At 45.3% G+C, this 19,558-nt stretch overlaps 1 protein-coding gene across 2 annotated transcripts in view; it reads left to right on the plus strand.

Annotated features, from left to right (window-relative positions):
• Nucleotides 1–7,407: 7,407 nt before the first annotated feature.
• The window catches only part of ENTREP1 (endosomal transmembrane epsin interactor 1), a 30,465-nt gene continuing 18,314 nt past the window's right edge, over nucleotides 7,408–19,558 (plus strand). Inside the window, exons 1-2 of one of the 2 annotated variants that reach the window (XM_048054855.2) lie at nucleotides 7,408–7,899; nucleotides 9,169–9,225. In XM_048054855.2, the coding sequence (XP_047910812.2) occupies nucleotides 7,498–7,899; nucleotides 9,169–9,225 (459 nt within the window). In that variant the 5' untranslated portion in view covers nucleotides 7,408–7,497. The remainder of the gene's footprint in view (nucleotides 7,900–9,168; nucleotides 9,226–19,558) is intronic. The other variant, XM_013194518.3, reaches the window with a different exon arrangement.

Below are 19,558 nucleotides of genomic sequence, written 5' to 3' on the forward strand. Positions count from 1 at the left end.
CATATCCCTTCTTTATAAACCATTGTCCTAGATCCTTCTATCTACCACATACTCTACACTTCCACCTCTTTGTAGTGGTCCCAGTAATAATGGAGATTCAGTATCTGGAGATACAGACATCAGTAGCTGATAACTATTTCACCTAATGAGTCACTCTAAACGCACTTAGTTATGAGCTGCAGTTGTCTAACAGAGGGATCCAGCTAACCACACCTATGTAGGAACACAGTTCTTTATAATCCTCCCATTAAGCACACATACCACCAAACAATTATGCTTCTGTAAATGAGTTGCTTAATATGATCTAATTAATAAATAAACTATAATCATACTAACAAATAGTACTATTACCACTAATACTATTGATACTAGTAGTAAACAACATTAGCAAACTTCATATGACACTGTCTTAAGGCCATAAAAAGTCACTCACTGCTCTCCGACTATTCTCTACTCACCCCCACCACAAAGTGGCCATCCCCTCACACCACAGGGCCTGCACTCCTTTCACCCAGCTATGAGGGATGTAAGTTCTCTGAATGCTTACCGGTATGATTTATCTAAGGCTAGGTGAGTAAGACTGGGTCTGTAATCCCTCACAGGAACAGCACATGCAATTTTTGCTGACTTTGCTTCTTCAGCTGTCATCCCTGAGTGTGCTTCTCTCCTCAGGAGGGCCCAGATTCCCATTTCCACCTGTGCCAGACTGCTGAGGAACTGAGACTGCTCTGTCACTGCTGAGCAGGTGGCCACAGGGCATCAGACAGCCACCCCACGGCATGGAGCAGCCAGGCCTTGTCTAGACAAAGAAACAGGAGTACAGAGGTTGAGCTGACTTGTGGATATTTACCTAAACTAGGAAAAGGAAGCAAGAGAGCTGGTTTCAAGTATCATTTCTGAGTGGCTAGAAAATGCTTATATGATATGCGTAATGCATTTTTTTGTTTGTTTGTTTGTTTCTGCTTCTAGAGAAACACTGGTAGAGGCCATGGTCTCTTTTAAGCTGGCATAAGCTTATGTTTGAGTTGAAGACAGACTTTGAAAGACTTTGAAGAATGTATTGATGTTTTCTATCATATGTATCTCAACATGTCATTAGATAGATTGCTCTTGCTTTAGAAATATTTATTTTGTATGGTTTTAATTGGTATTGATGGGTATTTAATTGGCATGAATGGATTATGTTCAGTACTATTATTTAAAGTAAGATGAATTAATTGTTCATAGTTTGTTCAAGGTCATAAATCTCATTGCAAAGTTACACTAGAAACTAAATGTTTAACTTGCACTACAATTAAAACTGTATTTGAGGAATATGTATATTAAATATGAAGCAATTAACACATAATAGATGATCATAGAATGGCTTGGTTTCGAAGGGACCTTAAAAAGAGTTCCACCCCCCTGCCACGGGCAGGGACACCTCCCACCAGACCAGGCTGCCCAAAGCCCCATCCAGCCTGGCCTTGAACACCTCCAGGGATGGGGCATCCACAGCTTCTCTGGGCAGCCTGTGCCAGTGCCTCACCACTTTCTGAGTGAAGAATTTCCTCTAACAGGTAATCTGAATCTCATCTCTTTTAGTTTAAAACCATTCGCCCTTGTCCTGTCATTATCTGCCTGAACAAAAAGTTGCTCTCCATCTTTCTACGAGCCTCCTTTTAGGTACTGGAAGGCCGCAATGAGATCTCCCTGAAGCCTTCTCTTCAACCCATCTCCAGGTTTTCTCTGAACATCTGCAGCTCTCTGAACTGTTCTTCACAAGAGAGGTGCTCCAGCCCTCTGATGACTTTCATGGCCCTCCTCTGGACCCGCTCTAACAGCCCCACGTCCTTCTTGTGCTGGGGGCCCAGCCCTGGACGCAGCACTCCAGGTGGGGCCTCACAAGGGCAGAGCAGAGGGGCACAATCACCTCCCTCCACCTGCTGGTCACTTTTGATGCAGCCCAGGATGCAGTTCGTCACCGTCCTCCACCTGGACATGGAGCCATTGACCACCATTTTCTGGGTGGAGCCATTCAGACAATTCCTTATCCACCAAATTGTCCACCCGTCAAATAATGTTTGAACATTAGTCTCTGAATGGAGAAATGCTGAAATATCATTACTTATCAGTAATCAACAAATCAGTTTTACAGTGACGTTTAGGATTATCAATAATTCAGTATAATCAATAACTGATATCTGATACAATTTATTCCAAAAGGGAGCATCCATTTGTTCTCATGTAAGTCCTAAGAATGTCCTTAATTTTGTGATAGTAATGTATTCTTGTCATCTGAACTGTGGAGCTGCATAATGTTTGTCCTCTGGAGACAATTGCTCAGAAAAATATTTGGACAGAGATTGTATCTCAACTAGTACTGCATCTCTTCTGCAGCAGCAGCTGCAACAAGATCAGTGATAGTCTGGACAAAGTGCTAAGGAAAGAGGGATTTTATCTTTGATAAGAAATTGCTGTTTCCTCAACTTAATTAGATTTTTTTTCCCCCCATAATACAGAATGCCTGATGATGCAGAAGTTTGCATCTGATGCATCATACAAACGGACAATATTAGGGTGTATGAAAACAGAACAAAAACATACCAGACATGTTACAATTCTTCCAGCTGTGACCTCATTTGTAATGTTCTGCCTAGCCACAGAACATTAGCTTGAAGAAAGGATTAAACAAGTGGATGGTGCACTTAACAAAAGACATTGAAGTGCTTTGTTGTGGTAGGAGGTAGAAGATTTAGCACTGTGCTTTTTTACCACTTCATAGAACAGCTCTTAGTTGCTTTCCCTGATTGTGAAAGCACCGACCCTGGGGTGAGTGTGTGGCAGGAATGCCCCAGAGCCTCTGCAGAGACAGGAGACCCAGCAGAGTCCTCTCTGGGAAAAGACAGAAAAGCTGCCCTCTATTTTTAGCCCAGCACTGCTATTTGAGTGTGTAGGACAGGGGGATCAAGGTGACTCTGTCAACAGAGAAAAGGGAGATCGGGGCAAAAAGGTCCAACTGATCAAGCTCCTGGTTCAGCTGTGGAAGAAGCTCTTCTTTCCCTTCCCGTGACAACTATACTTCATGGATATAGAAACCCCGTTAGCAGAAAGGGTCATTTTAAATACAGCTTGTTTTCTCTCTGTTCAGTGGATGAAATCTGGCTGCAGCTCTTACGCTGCACTCGCAAAGCACCTTGTCTTGATGTCTGTATTTGAATAACATGCTCCTCGTGTCTCATGAAGCACAATACAAATACTTTCAAAGACTCAGAGTGTTTAAGTTGCACTGAGAAGAAAGGTAGATAACCAGCCTAGTTAGCAGGTGACAGTTAATCTCTCTCCAAATCTACCAAGTTACAGCTTGGGACTGTGTATGCCCCTTTTGATTTCTGTGAAGGTCAGACTCAGACGGCATCTTCTCACTGATGGATAATTTCAATGACTGCATTCCCCGAAATTTAGCATGCAGGTAGCAGTTATTCAACCCAGGAAGCAGCAAGATCAGAACCTGGGGTGAATATAGGAAAGTTCTTTAATTACCCTGAAAAAAGTCATCACATTAATTGTCTCCAACTCCTTGATGGCTATAAAGGAGGTTTAAATCTTATCCCGAATCATAAGAATAGGACAACTCCATTTTCTCTGGCTTCAGAGTTGTTTTCATAAAACTGACCTCTGAGTTGTTTTGCTTCCTTCCCCATCTGCCCCTACACCCCCGCCAAAAAAAAAAAAAAAAAAAAAAAACAGAGCTGGGAAGAGCTACTGATGCATTTATTTTTATTTATTTTTTAATAAAGGCATGAATTTGTGAAGGTTTTTCTCAGTCGAGAGATCAGAAGAGTAAGATATACAATGTGCCTTTTGATAATGGCTTTCAGGGATGCTTAATGCAGACAGCAAAGACCAAGGTCCTGATACAGTCTTCTGCAGAAAACTCTTAGCATCTGAAATCCCATATTGCTGCCACACGCAGGTTGCTGTTAACTGTTATTACCATGTGGCTGAGGCAACAACAGAAAACAACTGCTAAGGTATTCAAAAGGATGTTTCAGTATTTAAAGACAAAGACATGCTCCTGGTTTTGCTGCTTGCCGTTTTTGAGTTTTCTTATTTCTACATTTCAGAAAGTTTGGGTCTCTTCTCCTGAATGTGGTCCTCCAAAATTAGTAGTGCTCTGTCTTCATGGCTTTTCTGAAGAAGGATCCGGATTTCCTTGTCTAATAATATAACAACCCAAATGTCACTACTTATCAGTGCAATCCTCAACAGAGACCCAGAGAAGCTACAATGCTGAAAACTGGGTGCAACAGTCATAATTTTAAAAGCAGCTAGCATGGACCCCTATTGAAGTGTATGTAAAATATTTCCGCATTTCAAACAGATTTGTAAGATCTTTGGTGAAGACTCTTGTAGGGCTGGCAAGCAGAACCATTTCAAATCTAACATATGATCTTTATACATGGTTATTAACTTTCTTTTAGATACTTCAGCGTTATTGAAGATAGCATCTTTTTTTTTTTTTTGCCATTGTTAAAGGGATGGATTTTAAAGATTATAAATCATATAAAATAATCTGTTATCTCAAAAATCAGTTTCAATGGACTGTGTTCTAATGTGGCATACTCAGGGATACATTCATCCATGACAGGTTATAAACAAAAGCTTACTGTTTTTCAGACACTTGAAGTATAAAATCTCATGAACTCAAACATACTTTGTAACTTTACTTGACTGTGTTTATTTCTGAAAAATATATGGGATCTTAAAAATAGTGCATTAACTAAACAAAGAAGGGACAACTGTGGGGCACATTATGATTTTATAAAAGTCATTTTATCTGCATGTTTATCATCTGCTTATGAATAAAGTCAGCAAATTCTTGCATAGTTGTGTTATTTAAAGAAAAACAAAAACTTTATAGAAATTTATTTTATAGCTGTATGACTTCTTTCCACTCTTTTTATTTAATAAAACTCGTATTTTTTAGATGACATGAAGATGATTTCTCCATCTAATTTGAACATCTCTGTTTGCCTGTGTGTAAGGAGAAATAAACATCGCCATGGACTCACTATTAAAAGCACAAAGGCTGGTACAGTGCATTATACTAGACATCATTTTATGTCTTGGGGTTGATGACACACATTACTTCCTCAGAATAGTATGTGCCAGGCTACAATGAGTAAAAAGATAAACTCTACAGAAAAGCAGACAGAGTTTTCTTCAGAAACACCAGGCAGAAAAAATAGCCTTGTTACAGGTGTCCTGGTAGAAAATATTCTTGCTTCAAAATAAATAAAAGAAGCAAAGTTATCACGCATAATGTCCTAGTTATAAGAAATGCTACCAATACTTAATTAATGATGATAAGAATTTAGGAGGTGACCTGGCAGATGAGGTCTGATGTAGAAGAGCCTGTCGTTTATCAGCAAACACTGCCAGATGCTTGAGATGGACATATAAAAAACCTCATGGTCAAGGTCAAAGATAGATTGCCAATCTACTCTCCTACTGCCCAGGGTCTGTGCTCTGATACTTCCTGCCTCCTGCATTCTCCTGAGGAACCTGACCTCCACTACTACAAAATCTGTCATTGCTAACGCATTCCCGGACAGTTCTTCCTCGCCAGAGAGCAGCAGGTTCCGCTGTATATCACCCGCTGTGCGTACCCCCTGGTTGGCCCATCCAGTATTTATTTGGATAACTTAGTTGTGCAAGCTGTCCCACCACATCTCAGCCATAAGCACAGACATTCCTGATTTGGATTAAAATGTGACCACCATGTAAAATGTGTCTGTTTTAGTTCAGCCCTCTTCTTCTTTGGAGTTTCAGCTACTTGGAGTGGCACGGAACATGATGAAAAAGGATCTACATGTTCTTTTCTATTTCCCAGTTTAAGACAGTAAAAGTCTACAAAGAAAGCAATGTGCACATCCAGAAGACAGAGACCCTTTAGCATGTGAGGTGGATGAAAACATTCTAGGTTTGCATTTTTGAGACATGAAGTAATAACTTTTTGGTTTAGACGGAAAATAACTTTTTGTTGTAAGTGCCTTTTCCAGCCTGAACTTATGAAACTTAAAAAGAAAAGCATGTTCAAACAAACTGGAAATAAATGGCAAGATGTACAAGATTCCATTCACATGATGAAGTGCGGATACTGATTTTATATTTTTAAGATGCTCATTGGATAAAGCTAAGGTCTGTCTCGTGCATTAGCATCTTTTATCTTTGACTGTGTTTTGTGGGTTTGACACGGTAGCATTAGGGCATCTACTCTGAAGCCCTGAAATGCATGGATGTAGCATTTGCCAGGGGCTCAGTATTAGCAAGCCTTCGACATATGGTATGTGTAATTCTGTTTTCATTTAACCACATAAAAGGCAAAATCTTATAAACAGTCAGGTAAGTTAGCAGTAAGCGTCTCTATGATAGCCTTTAGTCTCACACAGATGGCTGAAATTATACGTTTACTGACTAATGACAGAGTTGAAGGGCATATAGTCATACGCGATGGCAGTAGCACTCAGCCCACTTACAGAGTCTTGGGCATTAAAACCTATTGCTCCAAACCCTGGTCCATAAAGCCTGCTGTATAAGTTGATTTGTGAAGTCTTCATGGGAAGAGGGTGGTCCAGGGTGGTAGGTGACTCTTCTTGGTAAGGAGTTCTCCTAGTCCTGAATATATAGATAGAAAATCAACAGAAATGTACAAAGTGTTTAATTCCAAAAGCACCATCTCTAATGTGCAGGAAGGCATGGGGAGGTGGGGGTCGGCTTCTTCTTGCGGGTAACTAGTGATAGGACTAGAGGGAATGGCCTCAAGTTGTGCCAGGGGAGGTTCAGGTTGGAAATGAGGAGACGTTTCTTCTCAGAAAGAGTAGTCAGGCATTGGGATGGGTTGACCATGGAGGTGGTGGAGTCACCGTCCCTGGGGGTGTTCAAGGAAAAGTTGGACGTGGTGCTTGGGGACATGGTTTAGTGGGTGACATTGGTGGTAGGGGGATGGGTGGACCAGGTGATCTTGGAGATCGGTTCCAACCCTAATGTTTCTGTGATTACCACAACATACATTGCCTATGTCGTATGAGCCGACCCCTTTAACACAGCTTATTTCCCTGCAGTACTAAAAGCTCTGTTTTTCACAACTGAGATTCTCCGTGGTTTTTGTTTTTTTTTTTTTGAGTTCATGTCCAGACAAGCCCAACAGGTACACAACCACACGGGCCGATAAGGAAAGCAGCAGCACAGAACTCAACCCCGGAGCTTCCTCTCCCGGCCCACTTCCAGCCGTGGAGCACAACCACGAGCCCCCGCCGCCCCCACCTCCCCACCCCCGGGGGGAACCAGGCGGGGACAGGAGGGCGGCCACCACCGACACCCCGCGGCCCGGGGCGGGCCGGGCAGAGCCACAGGAAGTCGGCGCCCGGGTGGGCTGGCACAGGGGGGCGGGCGCCGGCCCGGCCCGGCCCGGCTCGGCTCGGCCCAGGCGGCGGCGGGGGGCGGCCGTGCCCGATGTCGCTGCCGGTGGTGCTGCCGGGCTCCTGCTGCCCGGTGCCGGGGCTCTCCGCCGCCCCTCCGGCGGCGGCCGCCTCGGCGGCGGCTCCGGTGCCGGGCTCGCTGCCCGCCGCCGACCCCTCGCTGCCGCCGCTCCGCTCCCGCTGCTGCCGGCCCGGCGTCGGCGGCCCCCCGCCGCGCCCCGCCGCCCGCTCACCGCCCGCCCGCCGCCCCCCGGCCCCGCTCCAGGCACCGGCCCCGGCGCCGGGCTCCGAGCTGCTGCCGGCCCGGCCGCTGCTGTCGCTGGGGCTGCTGCAGCTCGTCCTGGGCTGCTGCATGGTGGCGCTGAGCTTCGGGGCGCTGTCGCTGAGCGGCGCCCCGCAGGTGAAGAACGCCTGCCCCTTCTGGGCCGGCTCCTCGGTAAGTGCCGGGGGTGGGCTGGGGAGCTCCTGAGCGAGGTGCCGGGCTCGTCCCTGAAGTGTGGCAGCCCTAACCGGGGGACGGGGACCCAGCCCGTCCCGGCGCCGGTTTGGTGTCCCTCCGGACAGTTACCTGGTTTCCAGACGAGCCTGTTTACGTCTGTGTAAGCTGTTTAACCTATGCTTGTGCTCTCAAAGGGTTTTAAAAACACACGTGTGGACTGGGAAAGTCCAATTGCTTTAATAACAGCAGCAAACAAACTTCGCTTTCTTAATGCTCTGAAACAATAACGTGTTCGGTCTCGAAAAATTACCAGGAATGCCTTTCAGGTGCAACAGCATGAGTGAAAAAATTTAGCCCAGCAGCAAGTTGGAAAGGTAGGAGGCAGCTGAGAGCTGGAATTGAGGATGCGTCTGCTTTTTCCTTTCCAGATGCGACATCCTGATTGCGATGCACTGGTTAAGTGCGGGTCAGGAAAACTTTGAGGAAGGCTTTGTTTTCGTGCACCGTAAAGCTTTAACAAATGTACTGAAATCAGCCTTGCTGTCCTTAATCCAAAGCCCCAATTCGCATCAGTATTGATGCGCTCAGTTTTAAAACCATGTGACTATTTTGCACTCAGAGAATTCAAAAAATACTTAGTTATGAAACTGCAGAGTTATGTATGTGGTTTTGCAACACTGGCGGTGATAACACGAGGTGTTTCAGCTAAGTCATAAACGAGTGTTATGCTTGCTAGATCAGATCGGTCACATCAAGTTAAAGAGGTAACCAAAGGTTCACTGGAAAGGTCAGAAGCGGGCAGAGCAGCACGAGGGAAGCGGCAGGAAGGGGCAGTCGTGGACACCTGATGAGCTGTTGGAAGTGGGTGACCATGGACGGGGACGGCGTAGACAGTTTTTAGATTTGCTTAGCCATGTTTCAGGAAAACACGTCCTCGGCTGAAAGCAATATTTTGGCAGTTGATGAGGTGGGAGTTGCTGCTATAACTTTTTGCCACCGCGGATGTTTTCTGGGTGGAAAACACAAGAAAATAGTAGATGAAAGTGTCAGTTCTGATTGTATTATTTCACAGGATAAACCTAGGAGTGAAGAACCTCGTCAGCACAGGCTCTGAGTCTCTGCATCTTCACAAAGTGCATCTTCACATCATCCCAACATTGCTTTAGCACTCCAAAGGACCTTTCATCAGAGCAATGATGAATACATAAATGGCATTTTCTGAACAGTTGTTGACTTCTTGGTAATACTGTTTTTTTAATGTTACAGGTAATCTTATCTGGAATCATAGGCTTAACAACATGGAAGAGGCCAATGATACTTCTGGTAAGCACGGATTAAAACTTGTTTTAAGGGTATAAAGACCTAAGCATCAGAAGATACTTGGGATTTAATAGTCATTAGTTTAAAAAAAATCCACTTCTTTCTCCTTGAAAACATAGACTATACTATTGGGTCTCTTTTTTCAGATTGTAGAGCCATAATTATTGAGGGAGAAGTCAAAGCCCGCAAAAGGCTAAGTTCCCTCTAGGAGTCTCTGTTACGGGCAGGAGTAGACCATGTCTGGAGGATGTGCTTGTGTTGTTTACAGAGCACTTTTTGTGTTTGTGTAGGTATAAGAAAATACTAGTTTAGTATAAATAATTCGGCTCTCTGAGGCAGTGCTGCTTGAGCTGAAATAAGGCAATTGGTTTGAAAGCTTTGCTTATTTGTCCTTTGCTAGTGTCTGATAGCAGGTTTGAGCTCTAACCTAAGCATTGGTGCCTTGCAGTATCCAGCGTTACTGTTTCAAATACAGTTGACATTACAATGTTCTGAGAGAAGTAAATCAATGTGCAGGGTGTGCAAGCTCTTTCTGTTTGTAAGTGAAATCTAAAGCTCTGCATCTCTCAACATTTCAGAGATGGGATTTGAAAAAAGCATTTGAAGGTGCTTTTTCTTCTTTCTTTTCCTTTTTTTTTAAAAAAAAAAAACATATCGTCGCTTCTCAAGACTGTTTCCAGGACAAAGCAATTGTTTTGTTTTTATGCAACGCTTCTTTGGGATGTGTGAGGTATCCACATTGTCATTGGTAGGAGGTACCGAGGATCAGAGAAGCGAGCTGTGGATCAACTGTGGTGTCTTCATGATGCATTATTTAGCACAACAGGAGCAGAACAAGTCTTTATACTGGTCCTGTGGATACAAGGAGGAGCCTGGTCTCTGGGGCACCCAGTCTGGAAGGACCATGCTTTTATGAAAATAAATGTAAGCGCCATCTCTCTCAAAATGCCTGAGGCTTGCAGGGTGTCGCCTTTTTCTATATTACATGTGTTCTGTGTTGTTTCTTGTTGCTGTAATTTCCTTTTTTTCTTTAAGGCCTTCTGAGCATAAACTTTGTGGGCCCTTCTTGTCTTACTGAAATGCAAAAGCAGCAAACTCTTTCTGATCCTTTCATTTGTTTCCACTGATCTTAGGAGGGTCGAGCAGGCAAGAACAAATTGCCCGGGGATGTTGTGCAGCAGATGGGGAGTTCTGAGATGAGACCGATTAAAGCCTTGAGCAACCTGCTCTGATCTCATAGCTGACCCTGTGCTGAGCAGGAGGATATGCTGGAGACTTCCTGAGGTCCCTTCAATTACAATTGTTCTATGAGTAGATGATATTGTGAACCTATTTTTTCCCCTTAATTTTATGTATGTTTTGTAGAAGATTTTTGAAAGTCAGATAATAAAATGCAAAAAAGGAAACCAGTGCTAAACAGTTCAAAGGGCTTCAGTAAAAATAAAAATTAACAGGAAGAAACTAACTTTCAAAGGGAGTCTTGCATTGAATGAACTAGCTATGGCCTATCAAGTAAAGAATGTTAGTTTCTATGAGCAAACTCATTTTGGGCTAAATTTTTAATATACCCATCCTCTTGTAACCTGAACATTTTCTCTTGGTAGTTTTGAGTTGCTGTGTAAGTTGTAAAAGCAGGTTTCCTAAAGACCTAGGTAATGACAGTCATTGTACATAATGGCTTAGAGTTAGAACATTCATAAATAAGACCAGAAAATGCATTCAGAGCTAAAACAGATTTGTTTCCAGCTGTGACTGCCCTCTCCTTTTTGCTCCTTACGCAAGCCTCTTGCACTTACTCCTTGCAAATACACTTGTCATGGGTTCCTCTCACCAGGCTTGGACTGGGTCCCTGATCTCTTTCCCTGTTCAGAAATAGCGCAGAGCCGTGTCCCTGGCGCGAAGGCTGCAGTGATCACACGTCTCTCCTCCTGACAGGCCTTAGCTCAGGCAGGTGCCAGGTGTAGAAATTTCCTTTATGCGGCAAATAAGCAATGCAGAAAGGATTGATTTCACATGAAGGTGGTTTTATAAGATTGCAGCAGAACCTGGGTACTGGGCATGTTGGGTACCTGTGCTAGACCCATGCCTGAAATCTGAGGAGTGAGGATTATTCTGGGCATGTGGTATGAATTACCACGTTCTGCAGTGCTGCAATTTATACTAGCGTTTAGATGTGTTCATGAAGTGCCTTTGGACTGTGCTCAACAGTTACAGCATAAAGTTTGTGGGACTAGCAGTGGTCATTATCCTTTTTCATCTCTGGTTATGTCTTAATCTACAAATGCTCTTCTATTCATAAGGACAGGCCTCTTTCTTCTTATGCAGAGCTGTTGTCAGTTGCTCAGCTAGCTTTCATAATTTCATGTAACTACGCATTCCAAGTACCCTCTAGAATCCTTCGTATGCATCCAAACCCCCAAATCATTTTGTTTCTAGCCCAAGTTAAGTAATTACATATAGATTTTAATTTGTCTTTGTGTGCTCTGAGAGCCTCAGATGAGGCTGCAGTTGAACTCCATTATTTATTCCTCCCTCATTTCCGGAGCTGGCACTTAAGCTGAATACCGGGTGGGTGCTGCAGAATGTCTTTAAGGAGGTGTCGTTCCTCAGATGAGCTTGCAGTAGGAACACGGTGTTTCTTGAGACTTCTCGTGTTACCTTATTTTTATTGTCAGTTTGCAGTTTTTAAGGGACTTTATAATGGAGTTCACACTTTACTTCACCCCCTTTAAAGCATACCAAGCCTTTCTAGAAGGAGCCTGTTTGCTATTCTGACAAGGGATTTCAGAGCCTGAAAAACCTGTGGGAGTGCATCCATTTGTCTGCATCTCCTTTGCTGTCTGGTTCCTCCGATGAAAAGGCAGTGCCTTTGCTTACAAAGATTTCCCCTCTGTCTCCCTGCAGGGTGCTGGGAGAGGAGATGGCAGAGGGGGTGGCTGTGTATCGGTCACTGCTGTGCTTGGAAAAGGGTAGAGAAATCTGTCGGTTGCAGGCGATGGTGGGCCTCCAGTCAGTCCAGAGAGGGGTGGCTGTAGCAGAGCAATGGAAGGTGATGAGTGAATAACAGGTTGCAGAGTCAGGGTGCTGTGAGGCAAAATTGCATTGTAATCGGCTCCTTCGAAGGACGTTCTTGCAGGGCCAGCATGGCTTTCAGTGGCAGAGCAGCTGAGAAGCTGTGGCTCTGAAATCTTACCTTGCCTGTGGTTGTCTGAGGCTTTTCTCTCCTGGGTATCCGTTGTCAAGCCACTTCGGAAGTCAGCTTATTGCACTTGTGCTCTGAAGCTGATTTTTCCTCCTGAGGAGAAGCTTCCTCCTGTGTGTGCCTGCCTGAATGTGTTTATGGGGAAAGGGATTTTTTTTTTCTTCCTTAAGTTGTTTGGATATTGGCTGTCAGTGGTTCAGGGCTGCATGCAATTTTCTGCTTGCAGAGAAGCTGGTTTCTTCCCATCCACTCTGAAAATCCTTCCGTCATTATGCCTGTAAATCTTACTTTCAACTGAAGGAACCTATCTTTTTTCAAAAAGCATACTGATTCCTCGTTGCTTGTTTGTTTGCATCCACATTAAGAGCAGCTCACATCTCTGACAGGCCGTGCTTGCTGTGGTAACCTCAGTCCTTGCTGCTGCACTGGTTCACACCAAGCCAACTGTGGTGGTGGTTTTAGCCAGCTGGGCAGCTGACCTCCACCACAACCACTCTCTCATGTCCACTCCTCAAAGGTACAGGGGGAGAAAATATGATGGAAAGGGTTCAGGTAAGGACAGCGTAGTGGATTTATGAGGCAGGGTTTTGGCAGCAGGGGATCATAGGGGTGGCTTCTGTGAGAAGAATCTAGAAGCTGCCCCATGTTACATCAGGGCCCCGCCGATGGGCAGAGCCAAGCCAATAAGTGATGTTGTTTGTGCCTCTGTGAGAGCAGATTGAAGAAGGGGAAAAAAAACCTGCTGCAGAACAGCAGCTGGGAGAGAGAGAGCAGTGAGCACCAGCCCTGCAGGCGCCCATATCAGCGCAGCAGGAGGGCAGGAGGTGCTCCATGCACTGCAGCAGCAGTTCCCCTGCGGCCTGTGAAGGGAGAGGCCCCTGGTGGAGCAGGCTGTCCCCCTGCAGCCCACGGGTCCCACACGGAGCAGATCTCCACGCTGCAGCCCGTGGAGGAGCCCCCGCTGGAGCACGTGGAGGTGGCCTGGAGGAGGCTGCGGCTCATGGAGAGCCCCCGCAGGAGCAGGCCCCGGGCCGGAGCTGCAGCCCGTGGAGAGGAGCCCACGCAGGAGCAGGGGTCTGGGGGGAGCTGCTGCCTGTGGGCAGCCCCCGCAGGCTCAGTTCGGGCAGGACGGCATCCCGTGGGAGGGACCCCACGGGGAGCAGGGGCAGAGAGGGACCGTGAAGGAGTCTTAGGGACTGACCGCAGCCCCCATTCCCCTTTCCCCTGCACCGCTCCGGGGGAGGAGGTGGAAAAGGGCCGATGGGGGGAGGGTACTTTTGGTTTCTTTCCTTTGTTTCTCACTTCTCTGGCTCGTTAGTGGTAGACAATAAATCTTACTGTCTCCCTACTCTGTTTTGCCCGTGACAATAATCACTGAGCGATCTCCCCATCCTTATCTCAATCCTTGAGCCCTTTTCATCGTATTTTCTCACCCTTCCCCTTTGAGGAGGGGGAGTGAGAGAGCAGCCATGGCAGAACTCAGCTGCTCACCTGAGTAAAACCACCACGGACAGGGAGATAACTCAACTGTTATCGTCATGGGCAAAACAGACTCAGCATAGGGAGGTTAATAAAATTAATTACCTATTACTAACATGCCAGAGCAGTGAAAAAATAAAAACAGACTAAAACCACCTTCCACCCATCCACCCTCTTGTATATCCTCCCCACAAGCAGTGCAGCGGAATGGAGGAGTGGGGCCTGCAGTCAGTCCCTAACGCTTCGTCTCTGCCACTCCTTCATGGTCACTTTCTGCCCCTGCTCCCACTTGGCTCCGTACCACGGGGTCCATCCTTCACCCAGGAGCAAACTGCTCCAGCACGGGTCCCCCATGGGCGGCAGCTCCCCCAGACCCCCTGCTCCTGCGTGGGCTCCTCTCCACGGGCTGCAGCTCCGGCCCGGGGCCTGCTCCTGCGGGGGCTCTCCATGGGCCGCAGCCTCCTCCAGGCCACCTCCACCTGCTCCAGCGGGGGCTCCTCCACGGGCTGCAGCGTGGAGATCTGCTCCGTGTGGGACCCATGGGCTGCAGGGGGACAGCCTGCTCCACCAGGGGCCTCTCCACAGGCTGCAGGGGAATTTCTGCTGCAGTGCCTGGAGCACCTCCTGCACTCCTTCTGCACTGACCCAGGGGTCTGCAGGGTTGCTTCTCACTCATCTCTCTCCCAGCTGCTGTTGTCCAGCAGTTTTTTCCCTTTCTTCAATCTGCTGTCATGGAAGCACAAACATCGCTTACTGGCTCAGCTCTGGACAGTGACAAGTCCTTTTGGAGCTGGCTGATGCTGGCCCTTATCTGACGTGGAGCAGCTGCTGGACTTTTCTCACAGAGGCCACCCCTGCAGATCCCCGCTACTACAACCTTGCCCTGTAAACCCAATACACCAACTCACTTGGATTTGACGCTGTGCCCAGATAACTGTAATGCCAACTTTGAATTAAGGACATCTCTGCCAGCTGCTCTGTACTGGGTTTCTGCTGCTGGAGGAAGGTTTGGCTGTCGTCGCCCATGGGAGGCAGGAGCACCGCGGGGAGCATGGCACAGAGCAATCAGAAGCAGGCTGCTCATGGGGCAGAGAGCTTCGGTGGTGGCTGCCTGTGCTCTGGAGCCCTTCCTCTGCCATCCAGACATTAACATGGTGGATGCAGGTGGGGTGAGTGTGTTTGTCTTTCAGCGGCTTCAAGCACTTTATGGTTCCTTGGTCAGACAGCGGGCAAGCTCTTCTTTTTGTGTCACTGTTACAGACGTGGTCAGCTGTTGCGTGAAAGACAGTGGGGTTTTGACTTGGAAAGTACAGGTTGTGTGCTCTGTGTGATTCTGTATTCTTCTGCTGTCCTAACTGTGGTAATCACGGGGGTTTGGAATTTCTGTTTGAAACATTCCTTCGCTGAAAGGTGTTAATATTTCTATTTTTACGGCAAAAATGGATGGGTCTTTACTGCAAAACAGAAGAGCTTATGGAACTCAAGTATGTATTTAAAACCTTGAAATATTGTGAAGAATAAATTTCCAGTAAACCTTTTATTTAATTGAAAAATTATATTAGAAGAAAAATGTTTCCCAACCAGTTTTAAAAAACAAGATTTTTAAGGGTAACTACTGTCTTCTTGACATCTGCACACTGACTGAATTGCATAGATTTAACTAAGATTTAATGTCTATGCCAAAATATATATTATTTACTTCCTCATGAGCTGTCATTCTTAAATTTTAGCTCTGCTAGCAACAGTAGAAAGGACTGTGAACAGAAGCTGCAGATCATGACCTTAACAACACAACAATCTGTCTCTAGCCATGAGCTTTGTAGTGGGCAAAGTCATTTGGTTTCAGTGAGAATTACTGTAGTGGTGCCTCTTTCTCTGCATTTTAGAAGTCACAGAATCACAGAATCGTCTAGGTTGGAAGAGACCTCCAAGATCATCTAGTCCAACCTCTGTCCTAACGCTAACAAGACCTCCACTAAACCGTATCACTAAAGGCTACATCTAAACGTCTTTTAAAGACCTCCAGGGATGGTGACTCAACCACCTCCCTGAGCAGCCCATTCCAATGCCTAACAACCCTTTCAGTAAAGAAGTTCTTCCTAATATCCAACCTAAACCTCCCCTGGCGCAACTTTAGCCCATTCCCCCTCGTCCTGTCACCAGGCACGTGGGAGAACAGACCAACCCCCACCTCTCTACAGCCTCCTTTAAGGTACCTATAGAGAGCGATGAGGTCTCCCCTGAGCCTCCTCTTCTCCAGGCTGAACAACCCCAGCTCCCTCAGCCACTCCTTGTAAGACTTGTTCTCCAGACCCCTCACCAGCTTCGTTGCCCTTCTCTGGACTCTCTCGAGCACCTCCATGTCCTTCTTGTAGCGAGGGGCCCAAAACTGAACAAAACTGAAACTGAAGTCAAACAGCTCAGTGTTAATGTCGTGACCCACATGTAGGTCTTCACCATTAATTCAAGAAATGGCATTCATATAAAGGTTTTAAAGTCAGTCTACACCAGTGAAAAGAAATACACTTTTAGTTGTGAGACTCTATAAAAAGCCTTATGTGTAGCATAAGTCAGGTTTCTTCTCATTTTGTTATCATTTATTTTGATGCTGAAAAAGCCTTTTACTTAGTCATATGGGATATTTTAATGCTGCGTTAAAAGTACGAGGCAATTTTTTGTTAAATGAGGTAGTTTGTCTTCTACTTCTGTGTCATTTTTTTGTTCACAGGTATATTGCAGGTCTCCATATGGCACAATAAATAAACTGATAGAAAATTAGTAAGGTCATATAATTAATGCCTAGTTATTGCTATTACTGCTGTGTGTATGGAAAATCAATACACTGGATTATCTTTTCCTAGAAGGATGCTTATAAAGACTATACGTAGGACGTAAACAGGTATAAGAGTTAATGAGTGCAGAGCACGTGTTTTTCTTTCACTCGCTTTTTAAGTGCCTGCTTATGCGTGAGTCATGTGAGTGCATGTTAAAGCAATTCCTCCTGGCGGTTAGATACTGGCTTCAACAGTGGCAGCAGCAGGACAGCACACAGCCTGCCTGTACAGAATGAGTTATAAGGTCAGGGCCTTACCGTGTAAGTTTGTCCTGCTGCTGCTGGAGCTCCCATTGACACTAATGAGAAAACTCCACTGACTTCAGCAGAGTTAGCTTGGTTGGCTGACACCATTTAGACGGGGTCCTCAAAAGGCATGAGGATTTTTTTAGGTGGAAAAGATCACACATGCAGGAGATTAGCAAATACTGTCTCTGACATTAGAATACACTTTGCTTTCTTATAGTTTAATTCATATAAATGTTCATCAAGACTTTCTGCAGCTGTTCACAGTCCATGTCTATCTAATGCTCAAAAGATGAAGGGCAGTGGGCCAAACTAAGCTCATAGTTTGAGTTGTTTCTATTTTTATCGCTGCAGTTAAGACTAGTTACCTCTATTTTGACTTTTAAAATAGCCTGCCTGCCTTTGACTGCTCATTCTAAGGGAAGCAATATTTTTCTCCTCGTTCACATATGGAGGGGTTCTTCTTTTACTGGGATAAAGTGGACCACCTGCTTTTACTTGTAGGTGAGTAGCGATGGAGAAGGTGTTTAAATTTGCATCTGCAGTAGAACGTATCTTACAAAGCAAGCTGACAAGGTACAGGTTAGATAAGCAGACGGCGAGGTGGGTTGAAACCTAGATGAATGACTGGATCCAAAGGGTGGCGATCAGTGACACAAAGGCTGGCCAGGGGCCAGTCAGCAGCGTTGCACCCTAGGGGTGGTTACTGGGGACAATGCTATTTAATATCTTAATGAATGATCTAGACAGCAGGACAGAGTGCACTCTCAGCAAGTTCACAGATGATACAAAACAGGGAGCAACGGCTGATACACCAGGTGTTGTTGCGTCCCAAACAGTGACCTGGAGAAGTGGGTGAAGAGGAATCTCGAAGTTTAGCAAGGGAAAATGCAGAGTTCTGCCCCTGCAGAGACCCCAGGCACCAGTACATGCTGGGGAATTAACTGCTGGAAAGCCCTTCTGGAGAATATCCCCAGGGGTCCTGGCAGACAACAAGCTGACCATGAGCCAGCAAAGTGCTGTTGTGGCAAAGAAGGCCAATGGCAGCCTGGACTGCGCTAGTCAGAGACTTGCCAGCAGGTCCAAGGGAGGTGATCTTTCCTCTCTACTCAGCACTGGTGAGACCCGTCTGGAGTGCTGGGTTCAGTTCTGGGCTCCCCAGTACAGGAGAGACGTGGACATACTGGAGCATGTCCAGCACAGGGCCACCAAGAGATGAAGGGACTGGAGTGCCTCTCCTATGAGGAAAGGCTGAGAGGGCTGGGACTGTTCAGCCTGGAGAAGAGGAGGCTTCCATCTGCGTAAATACCTGATGGAAAGGAATAATGAAAAGGGAGCCAGACCCTTCTCAGTAGTGCCCATTGACAGGACTTGAGGCAGTGGTCACAATATATGAAATTCCATCAGAATGTAGGACAAATGTTTTTGTGCTGTGAGGATAGTCAGACACAGACACGGGTTGCCCGAAGGGGTTGTGTTCATCCATGGAGGCTCTCAGGACCCAGCTGGACATGGTCCTGCGCAGCCATCTGTAGGTGGCCCTGCTTGAACAGGGGGCTTGTACCAGATGACCTCCAGAGGTCCCTTCCAACCTCAGCCATTCTGTAAAAATACTAACCAGTGATGGGGCAGAAAGAAAAAGGGTCTTTTCTCTTGACAAGAGCTTGACAAATGAGCTGAATGCTCATTCCTGTCCACTAAGGGATGTAAATGTATTATCAACTAGGGTTCAGATCCTGATAATGTTTTAGGTTGTATGTGGAAGAATTATTTTTATCTTCTGCATCTTTAATGGGAAGTTCTGTATATTAAATTTTGCAGTCACAAATAGGCTATGCATATAATAAAAAACAGATCGTGTTTTTATTTTTACATAAAATTTCTGGTTTACAGTGCCTTGAGTTGAACGTAGATGAAAAACATTCTTTGCATGAGATACCCTTAGAACTACTCTGACAGACTTGGGTAACTGGGACAATCTAGACGAAAGTGTAAGAAAAGGTATTGATTCACTTGAGTGCTGAGAAAAGAGTTAATTTAAAAATAGAGATTAAAATCTGTGGTTTAAATGTCTGTACATAAAGACAAATGACACTCAAAGTGCTTCCTGTCATTAAAAACCTCTTATCTGTGGTTTTATCGTATTTATAAAACTAGATGTTCCCCGTAAAAAAAATGCTGTTCCCCTTAATATTGATTGTTCTCAGTATGTCTAGAACACAATAGTCACAATTCACTTCAGAGAAGTACTAAAAGCTACTTTGTTTGTTGTTTTTTTTGAGGTTAAAACTTACCTTATGTGGTAGTGTCACAATTCTGTAAAACGTACAGAGATGACATGTTGTAATTTAAGGAATGAGCATGAACAGTAAAGCTCTTCAGCTCTTAGCCATTCAGGAGTGATTATTTTTCCCTGAAATTAAGTAAACAGGATCGTAAATTGGTGCAGTGGCTCTGATTTATTTCTGGTCCAGATGTCTAGGTAGCTAACCATGATACATCAGCTAAATTTATTTGGAATGGTATCACTGTCTTTGTGAATGTTTGGGGAGGTCTTGTTGGTGGGCCTACTGTAA

The sequence above is a fragment of the Anser cygnoides genome, chromosome Z (assembly GCF_040182565.1).
Source record: "Anser cygnoides isolate HZ-2024a breed goose chromosome Z, Taihu_goose_T2T_genome, whole genome shotgun sequence".
Lineage (NCBI taxonomy): Eukaryota > Metazoa > Chordata > Aves > Anseriformes > Anatidae > Anser > Anser cygnoides.